Source organism: Anolis carolinensis, unplaced genomic scaffold (genome assembly GCF_035594765.1).
Source record: "Anolis carolinensis isolate JA03-04 unplaced genomic scaffold, rAnoCar3.1.pri scaffold_9, whole genome shotgun sequence".
NCBI classification, from domain to species: Eukaryota; Metazoa; Chordata; class Lepidosauria; order Squamata; family Dactyloidae; genus Anolis; species Anolis carolinensis.
The window spans coordinates 5,387,376-5,397,628 of record NW_026943820.1 but is presented as its reverse complement, the minus strand read 5'-3'; the positions used below and the strand labels follow the sequence as shown (position 1 = coordinate 5,397,628).

General features: G+C 43.9%; 1 protein-coding gene across 1 annotated transcript; it reads left to right on the top strand.

Annotated features, from left to right (window-relative positions):
* The first annotated feature begins 3,373 nt into the window (after positions 1-3,373).
* psmd7 (proteasome 26S subunit, non-ATPase 7) lies at positions 3,374-7,988 on the top strand. The gene is made up of 7 exons (XM_003228431.4): positions 3,374-3,554; positions 4,846-4,937; positions 5,015-5,107; positions 5,911-6,008; positions 7,003-7,083; positions 7,208-7,299; positions 7,454-7,988. The coding sequence occupies exons 1-7, from the start codon at positions 3,397-3,399 to the stop codon at positions 7,935-7,937; spliced, it is 1,098 nt and encodes a 365-aa protein (XP_003228479.1). The 5' UTR covers positions 3,374-3,396; the 3' UTR covers positions 7,938-7,988.
* The last annotated feature ends 2,265 nt before the right edge of the window (positions 7,989-10,253 follow it).

Genomic DNA, 10,253 nt, shown 5'->3' with positions numbered 1-10,253 from the left:
TACTCATCTCTCCTTGTGGCTCGAGTCGGGTTGCAACGTAATATAATTAAGCTAATAGTACCTTCCGTGCAATGAACAAGGGCTATTTTTTAAAAAGGGAATAATTCCAGATGGAAGAAATGATAATTCACAAAACCATCCCAGTGTGAACCATTGCTACTACTATCACTACTACTACTATAATAACTTATAATAATACAGTTAAGGGTTCTTCATTAAGTTAATAGCACCTTCCATGTAATGAACATGGGCTATTTTTCAGAAAGAGAATCATGATTCCAGACAGAGGAAATGATAATTCATGAAATCGGCCCAATTTTTTTCCATGAGAAGAAGGCAAGTGTCGATTTGCCTGATTTAAAAATCCATATTTTAAACCTGTGATTAACGAACGGATGGATTAACGTGCCGATTAGTGAGACAGATGCCACCTTTGCCAAAAAGGAGAAGCGATGCCTGGAAGCCGGAGGTCAATCCAAGCCACGGGGTTATTATTGCCTGACATGATTTAACAACTGTAATGCCTTATTTAACGATGTCAAAGGTTTTTTAGGAAATTGACCGTATTTCACCCGCGATATATATTTCTCCTTGATTACTGGGCGGTTAAAAAGATTTTTTTTTGAAAAAAGAAAAACCACGGCAGCAAAATAAAGCCGTAATAAAATCAATAGGAAGCGCTTAAAACCTCCCTTCTATTAGGTAATGGCATTTAAAATATCCGCAGCTTGTAATGGCACTTAGGAAAGGCCCCAAAATCAATGGGCTAAATGACTTATTGAACTAGTTAATTTGGACACTGGGTTTTATATGTATATTGATAATAGAAGGGTCCAAAGACGGCAGGGTTTTGCTTACATTTGATTCAATCAGATGGTCAAATGTCTCCCTCTCCAGGAAAAGGGCCAAAATTCCACCTAAAAGGGAAAAATAAAAAGAAATAAATACAGGAATACAATACATAAATAACTGGACAGCTAAGATGTGGGAAATAATAGAAATAAACAAGTCAAGGAATAAGTCAATGGACCTTTTTACAATAAAGGAAAAGGAAAGTCTTTAATGTTTAGGTTTGGAGATACATAAACGGTCAGGGTATTTAATTAGTAATGTTAAAATAACTGGAAATAAACTATTTGTGGGACTTAAAGTGGAAGAAAAATACTAAATTATAGGGAAGAAACCCACTTTTAAAATCAATTTATGTATATATATTTGTAGTCTACAAACTTAGATGTAATGAAAATGTATGCCATGTAGTCTGATATGTAATTGTTGTTAGATATGTCTGTGTTTATGTATACATAAGGATTGTTGCTGTTATTCATTTGGGTTTTTTTGTTAAATATTTTAATTAAATATATGTGTGCTTGTGTATGTGTAATTATTATTACTATTATTGTGTCTAGACCTAGGTACCATCTCTGATATATATATAGATATAGATATCAGAGAACAGTGTTCCATGCAGTCATGCCGGCCACATGACCTTGGAGGTGTCTACGGACAACGCCGGCTCTTTGGCTTAGAAATGGAGATGAGCACCAACCCCCAGAGATGGACACGACTAGACTTAATGTCAGGGGAAAACTTTACCGTTACTATATATATGTGTGTGTGTGTGTAAATATTCCAAAATCCAATATTTCTCGTTCTGAGGATAAGAGATGCTCCACCTGTACTGAAAGCAGTGAGAGGTGAGTAATAAATAAAATTATAATTATTATTGCATTCAAATTAGAAATAGGGAAAAGTTAAAGACTGGATTGACCTCAATTATTATTAGTTATTATTATTATATTTATATTCTGGTTCCCTCCTAGGTCTCTCCACAGAGGGACTTCATTGAATGGAAGTGAACCTGACTGGGTGCCCTTTCCAATCTCACCACATGAAAAGGGGAAAGTTTTATATTAAAAATTATAACTAGTATTTATTTATTTATTTTACAATGATATAGACATATATACCGTAGGTGGTTCAGTTCACCTTGGAGGAGGTGGGGTTCTCAGATTCCTTTTACACAGTCTGCCAGGGCTTTAATTGCGCTTCTTTTTTGACTTGGGTGATAGTTTGAGTTTTTATGTAGGTATCTATCAGTATATATAGATTTTCTGTAAACTTTGTGGCCCAATTGTTGATTGGGTTTGCGGATGACTAGGACATCTACAAATGGCAGTTTTCCTTCCTTTTCTTTTTCCATGGTGAATTGGATGTTTGGGTGGATGCTGTTGAGGTGGTCCAGGAACTTGTTGAGTTCTTCTTCTCCATGGCTCCAAGTGGTGAAGATATCATCCATGTATCTGAACTATATATAAAAAAATTGGTCTTGTTTCCAGGGCTTGTTCTGACCAGGCTGAGAGAGCTCCCCATGGCTACTCCATCTTTCTGTTCATTGAATTCATTGTCCAACTGGAAGTAGCTTGTGGTGAGGCAATGGTGAAACAGGGTCGTGATGTTTTCTAGGAAATTCTGGTTGATTAGTGCAATGGTGTTTGCAGCCGGGACCTTGATAACTAGAGATACCATATCAAAGCGATCAGTTTGTCATTGGTTGTGGTGGTTCAGGTTGCTGATTTTTTTCTTTCTCCCATCCTGGACATCATTCCATAGACATAGAAACCTCACTTGCCTAGTTTCCAACAGAACTCATAACCTGCCAGAGATGTGGCTGAAATGTCAGGACAGAATGCTTCTGGAACATGGTCAGACAGGCCGGAAAACTCACCGCAACCCATTTTTCATGATAGTTTCTGTCCATACAGTTTAGCCTTCTCGTTGTGAAATGCCACTTCCAAATTAATTTAGAATAATTTTCTTTTATTCTAATTGACATGTTTTTAATTGCCTTGCTTTCCATATCGCTTCCCAATTTTTCTCTGTAGTTCTTATTCCTACTTTCTCCTCACATAATTCTCTTCAGGTTAGTCTTTATTTCCCTCCTGCGTCCTTAATTAATATAAAATGATAACTTTAGTCTTTATGTCCCCTGTATCCTTAATTAATATAAATGATAACTAGCAAAACTAATAAGGAAGTATTTACAGAGAATTCCCTGCAAGGCCTCTTGTCTTCTGCCCCGCCTTCTGTCCACTGAGCCTCCCAAAATGGCGCCCCCTCCATTTGCCCTTCCCAAGATGGCGGAGAGTGAGGAGAATAAGGCATTCTTCCCGCCTTTTGCTCTTCCCAAGATGGCGCCTGCTCTGACAGGAGAGTGAGTAGGAAAAGGCATTTTTCCTGCCTCTTGCCCTCCCCAAGATGGCGCCTGCTCTGCCAGGAGAGTGAAGAGGAAAAGGCATTCTTCCTGTCTCTCGCCCTTCACAAGATGGCGGAGCCTTCCCGACAGCCTCTGAGTTGCCTTACTCACGCCGTGCGCGACGCTAGGAGGCGCAGTGCATGCTGGGATTGAGGCGGCCGCCGGTGAGTGAAGCCACAAAAAGAAGGCCTGACGGTTCGGACTCGGAAAGCGGCCTGAGGATGCCTCCGGACCTGGCGGTGGAGCGGGTGGTGGTCCACCCCTTGGTGCTGCTCAGCGTCGTCGACCACTTCAACCGGTGAGAGAGTCTCAAGGGGAAAACGAGGCGAAGGTGCCGAGTCACGGCCTTCAACCATCAGTTCCCTCAGGCCTGGGCCAGGTTGGGCCCTCCCTCTAGGTGTTTTGGACTCCAACTCCCACCATTCCTGACAGCCTCAGGCGCTTTCCTTTTCCTCTCAGCCGCTTAAGCCTGAGGCTGTCAGGAATGGTGGGAGTTATAATAATAATAATAATTATAATAATAATAATAATTATACAGTGAAGTCTCACTTATCCAAAGTTCTGGATTATCCAACACATTTTTGTAAATGTTTTCAATACATCATGATATTTTGGTGCTAAATTCGTAAATACATTAATTACTACATAGCATTACTGCGTATTGAACTACTTTTTCTCCCAAATTTGTTGTATAACATGATGTTTTGGTGCTTAATTTGTAAAATCATAATCTAATTTGATGTTTAATAGGCTTTTCCTTAATCCCTCCTTATTTTCCAACATATTCGCTTATCCAGCATTCTGCCAGCACTTTTATGTTGGATAATTGAGACTCTACTGTAATGATAGCTGGGGCTAACAGCGGGCGCTCATTCCGCTCCCGGGGTTTGAACCTGGGACCTTTTGGTCTGCAAGTTCAGCAGCTCAGCGCTTGTAACACACTGCTCCACCAGGGACAATAAATACATCAAGAAAAAGCATACAACGACAATTTAAACAATGTTCAATGCATTATAACTTCTAGTGGAATGGTATAGCGATAAGGTGCAAAGTGTTGGAATAAAAAGTGGTAGGGGCTCACTTTGATGTTCTTCTTAATTAAAAATGGTTTGAAAAAAACCAGGCTTTCAGATCTTTCTTGAAGGAGGTCAGCGTGGGTGCTAGTTGGGAGTCCAAAACACCTGGAGGAAAGGAGATTCCACCTGAATATTAGGAAGAACTTCTTAACTGAGATCTGTTCAGCAGTGGAACTCTTTCTGCCCCAGAGTGTGGTTTTTGGAGGCTTTTAAGCAGAAGCTGGATGGCTGCCTGTTTGGGGAGCTCTGAATGCGATTTTCCTGCTTCTTGGCAGAATGGGGTTGGACTGGATGGCTCTTCCGACTATGATTCTATGATTTTAAGAAGAAGTGGGATGATGAATATGATGACAATGCCTTCCTTTCTTGCTGCCAAGGCTCTCTTCTGGAACCCTCCTACTCTTTGCCCCACCTCTTCCTTGCTCTTCACTTCCTTGGTTTGGCAGAACTTACAGTATTTTCCTTTCTGTGCCGGGCATGCATTGTGTCCTAATCCCCCTCTGTTTCATTTAGGATTGGGAAAGTCGGGAACCAGAAGCGTGTAGTGGGTGTCCTCCTAGGCTCCTGGCAGAAGAAGATCTTGGATGTCTCCAACAGCTTTGCAGGTAATAAAGGAGAGCTTCTTTCTTTTGCATTTGGGGTACTTGTGCCATGCAATAACAACCCACCTTTCTCCCCGCAGTTCCCTTTGACGAAGATGACAAAGACGACTCTGTGTGGTTCCTGGACCATGATTACCTGGAGAACATGTACGGGATGTTCAAGAAGGTCAATGGTAAGCAGCGCTTGGCTTGTGAATCCTATTGCTGTGAATGGTGTCCTTTGTATAACTTGGCTCTAGTTCTTCCCAGATGGCTAGTTATCTCGGAAATCTCATCTGTGGGTTGAATCTAGTGATGTTGCCATTGAGAACTTGAATGGGGCAAGTTACAGGAATAATAATAATTAATAATAATTATCATGAGTTTTGAATTTGCATTCTATTGCTCCTATATGTTGCATTTTGTACCCTGTGTAATTGTATATTTTAATCTATGCATTTTATTGTATGTGTGTTATGCTCACACATTTTGACTTTATTGTACCTTGCCTTGAGCCGTTAGAGACAGATAATTTATTATTATTATTATTATTATTATTATTATTATTATTATTATTATTATGTCTTGCCTGCCTCTCCTCACAACTCGAGTGGGGCACAACATAGTTAAAAACATAACAAAAATTCAGTAAAAACTATATATTATTAAAAATATTTCTCTCAACTTCTTTGTTGCAAGAGCTGAAATGGCTGGCAGTGTCTTTCTGATCATAATTCAAAGTGTTGGTGTTGAATTACAAGTCCCTGAATGAATCAGGTCCACTTTATCGAAAGCAGATAATCAGCTGGCAGTTCTCTTTTTTTGCCAGGGACTGATACTATACTTTTGCCCATTGATAGCTGGGAACTTGCCAGAGATTGTGGCTCAGAGACTGGCACCAATCTGGGTACCACCACTTTGAGAAACACTGATTTAAAGGAACTGTATATTCTTTTAATGCTTTCCCCTCTGTGTGTCCTTTCTTCTCCTTCCTTAGCCAGAGAGCGGATTGTGGGCTGGTATCACACAGGTCCAAAGCTGCACAAGAACGACATTGCCATCAACGAGCTCATGAAGCGCTACTGCTCCAATTCGGTAAGGGGTGCCTTTGGAACCACAGGCCCAGCTGCATTTATGGCAGCACTGACTGTGTTCGTTGCATCCTTTTTCCAGAGCCATATTTAGTAACTATTAACAGCTGGGTGGCCATCTGTCAGGGGCACTTTGATTGTGCTTTTCCTGCCTGGTAGAAAGGGGTTGGACTGGGTGGCCCACTTTGTCCCTTCCAACTCGCCAATTTTAGGATTCTATGATATGTATTTTTAACAGATGGATGGCCATCTGTTGGGAGGTCTCAAATTGTGTCCTACCTGGGAGAAAGAGGTTGGACTAGATGGCCCTTGGGATCCCTTCCTACTCTGTTTTTAAATTGATTTGTATATAATTCAGACAGGTTCATTTCTTAAGTGTCACTTCAGCCAAAAAATATATATAACTTAGCTTTGTTTAGCATAGGGAAGGGTTGACACCTCTGTGGTGTGTGTTTTCCTGCCTGTGCCCTTGTTCAGAAGACTTCCCCTTACTTTCTGTCCCTGTGACAATTGGATTTTGAAAAATTTGGCTTGTTGTGGAAACCAGGATTGGAGATAAAACTTCAATGGGGACACCTTTTCCCATGTTGGTAACTCTTCCAGGAGTGGATTTCCCTTCCAAGGGGAAGATTTCTCTCATTCCCTGTTGTCTCACCCCATGCTTTACTATGAATGTCTTGTAAGTTGGATGTTTGGAACTTGGGGACTGCCTATATATATATACAACTTTTAAACAATGATTTGTTAAGCCATATATATATATGGCTTAACAAATCATTGTTTAAAAGTTGTATATATATAGGCAGTCCCCAAGTTCCAAACATCCAACTTACAAGACATTCATAGTAAAGCATGGGGTGAGACAACAGGGAATGAGAGAAATCTTCCCCTTATATATATATGGCTTAACAAATCATTGTTTAAAAGTTGTTCGTAAGCCACCCTGGAATTCTTTGAATTATCAATCTTTTGACGGTGTTGGGATTCTTTCCCCATAGGTCCTGGTGATTATCGACGTGAAACCTAAAGACCTGGGTCTCCCCACAGAGGCATACATCTCGGTGGAAGAAGTCCATGACGTGAGTAGCCTTTTCCTGGGTCCAAGCACATTAACCCCTCCCTGCCCAGGAGCCACAAATAATGCCACACAAAGACCCCTCTCTGGCTCTGACTAGTTCTTGCTTTGCTGTTGTCGCCCCAAAGGATGGCACACCAACGTCCAAGACCTTTGAGCACGTGACCAGCGAAATTGGGGCCGAGGAAGCAGAGGAAGTCGGTGTGGAGCATTTGCTACGGTAAGAGACAGTCTCCTAGTGCTAAGGGTTCTATAGGTGTTGCTTTCTTGTGCTTTTCCTGCCTGGCAGGATGGGATGGCCCTTGGGGTCTCTTCCAGCAATACGCTTCTGTGATTCCCCTTCTGATGTGCTTTTCCTCCTCTCCTCCTGGTAGTGACATCAAGGATACGACGGTGGGCACGCTCTCGCAGCGCATCACCAACCAGGTCCACGGCCTGAAGGGGCTAAACTCCAAGCTGCTGGATATCCGGGGCTACCTGGAGCGGGTGGCCCTGGGCAAGCTGCCCATCAACCACCAGATTATCTACCAGCTGCAGGACGTCTTTAACCTACTGCCGGACGTCAACCTACAGGAATTTGTCAAGGCCTTCTACCTGAAGACCAACGACCAGATGGTGGTGGTCTACCTGGCCTCCCTCATCCGCTCCGTGGTCGCCCTCCACAACCTCATCAACAACAAGATCGCCAACCGGGACGCTGAGAAGAAGGAGGGCCAGGAGAAGGAGGAGAGCAAGAAGGAGCGCAAGGACGAGAAGGACAAAGACAAGGAAAAAGATAAGGACAAGGAGAAAGAGAAAGAGAAGGAGAAGGGCAGCAGCGAGAGCAAGAAGGAAGAGGGCAAGAAAGAGAAGAAGTAGCGGCGGCGCAGGGGCTGGTGTTTGTATAAATTAAAAGGTATGATAATTGAACCCTGGGGCTTTTGATGATGGTTCTTTGCTAACTGGTTCCAGGAGGAGAAGTGGATCTCTGTGTGAATGGACCAGGTATGTGACTTGATTCTGGCAGTGATACCTGTAGAAAGGGACTCCTTTTGACTCTTGCAGGAAGGGAGAGACCCAGGGCAACCAGGACATTTAGGGCACCATGGAGGGTGCAGAAAAGCCCCTCTCTATGGCAGCCATATAGACGCACAAACAAAAGCCCTTTTTGGATGTAGCACCCTACTATAGAGATGTATCAGACCCAGAAGAGCAAGCTCCGTAGCGCTCCTGCCATTTTGCTTTTGGGTTTTAGTTAAATGCCCTACTCTTATCTCACCATCCTGTTTGAAGGTACAGCAATGTGCAGAGCAAGAGGTGTTTATGGTTGGGCTTCTTTTTTTAGGGCCCCTGCACTACTGGCCTTCTGTCAGCAGGAGGCAGCAGTGTCTTTTGCACAGGCAGCTTTCAAAGCCCATCAATTATTTCCATGATCATTTAGAAAAAACTCTGGCCTGCCTCTCACTGCTTTCTTTAATCATCAGAGGTATTCTTCCTAAGGTTTAGATGGAATCCCTCTTGTTGTTTGAATCCAGTGTTTTGTGTCCTGTTTTTGTCCCATTTGCTTACACATGACAGCCCCTGTTATAATATGCCTCCTGCATCACCCTCTGTCCTTCTCTAACCTTAACATACCTCATTATCGGAGCTCTTCTTCACAAGGCTTTGCTTAGGCTAATGCCGAAAACTTGCAAGAAAGTAAAGAGAGCCTTCAGTGGTGCTTTATGTTAAGCCAGGCCCTAAAATGTAAGCAGTTCCTGTGGCTGAAAAAAGTCTGATGGCTTTGACAGAGTTTGATAGAGGGCAGAAGGGCTGAATTTGGGACACAGTACAGGCCCTGGGGCCTTCTGCTGGAAGCCAGGAACCAAGGCAGCCAATGATCTCAAGTCCGTGATTAAAGGATAAAGACGGTCAGAAGATCCCTCTTTCAGTGGCTGCAGGGAGCAACTAAAAAGAAGTTCTGGAGAGTTTGCCAAATTCCCATTTTATGGGGAAGAGACGATCTGCTGAGTGATGGCCTCCACTTGGGGAAGTGACCTTTTGAGCTCCTAGTCCCCCAACTAAACACGTACCTTCCTCCAAGGTCTGAGCCCCTCTCTTAAATGCTTTAAATGTTCATGGTGTCTTGGGTTTTTAACCTTTTAGGCCTTTTTCTGGGTTTTTTTGGGGCGCTGATTCAAAACATTGTTTTGAAGACACCACATCAGCACTGGTTTCTTAGGGTTACCTATAATTTCTCTGTGGGCGACTGGTTTATGGCATTATGTTCTGTATTCCAAAAGCTAGAGCTGATGGGGAAACGGGTGCCAGTTCTGGAATTTGCAGGACAAATATATCCAGAAATGGGGCTCACCTTTGAGGCACCAGAATGTGCATTTGTCAGTGTTATGTGTCAGATCCATCTTCCCAGCCCTCCGCAGATGGAAATGTCTTGCCGAGGCTGGTTTCTTTTGCCCTGGTATGAAAAAGCCAGGCCCTTCTGCCCCCAACATCTGTACCCCTTTTCCTTTGCTTTGGTGTTTTCTTCCCCAAGCAGGCTCCTCGCATAGGTTCCAAATCGGGCCTTGCCTCCTCCTGTTGGCCCTCCGCCGCACACGTTTCCCACTTGGAACATGGACAGGACTAGTGGGAGGTGGCCGGAAATACAGGAGGGGTGGGGAGACTGGAAAATGGCAGGAGCTTGGCCCTCCCAAGCCACAGTGCCCCTCCTGCGAGGAAGGGAGCGCTCTCCAGGCCAAAAAAGGCCACTCAGTGCCTGGCAGGGGAGGGAACGGCGCCTCCCCCTCCTCCAAAACAGCACCGGGAAGACATGGCTGGCTGGCTTCCCGCAAGAACAGGGCCGCCTTCTTTTCCCACTCAGCTCAGCGCCAAGCCTGCTTCTGGGGCCAAGTCAAACATGTTTTGCTGCGACTCCTGCCAGGCCTCTTCTGCCCACAAAGCCAGGGGCGGCTTCAAAATGGGCCAGAGACCCTCCTCCCTCTCTTCTGCCTCTGTTTTTTTGTGGAGTCTCTGGTCCTGGCAGAAAGCCTCCTCCACTGTGAGCATCCCCTTGGAATACAACCCATCCTTGGCTCCCTTTCTTCAATACTGGTCTTCCTTCTGACATTGGAGAGCTGTCCTTAGGTGCCTGCCATTGGCCTCAGCGGGGCCACTCTACCTCCCTCTTTCCACCCCCAGGGGCTAGCGTCCCAAGTT

Excerpts from the sequence above, each read along its gene's own strand:
- psmd7 (XM_003228431.4), top strand. The coding sequence starts at position 3,397 with ATGCTGGGATTGAGGCGGCCGCCGGTGAGTGAAGCCACAAAAAGAAGG. Across the intron at positions 3,555-4,845 it reads GTCGTCGACCACTTCAACCG|GATTGGGAAAGTCGGGAACC; the intron begins GTGAGAGAGTCT and ends TGTTTCATTTAG. Across the intron at positions 7,300-7,453 it reads GGTGTGGAGCATTTGCTACG|TGACATCAAGGATACGACGG; the intron begins GTAAGAGACAGT and ends TCCTCCTGGTAG.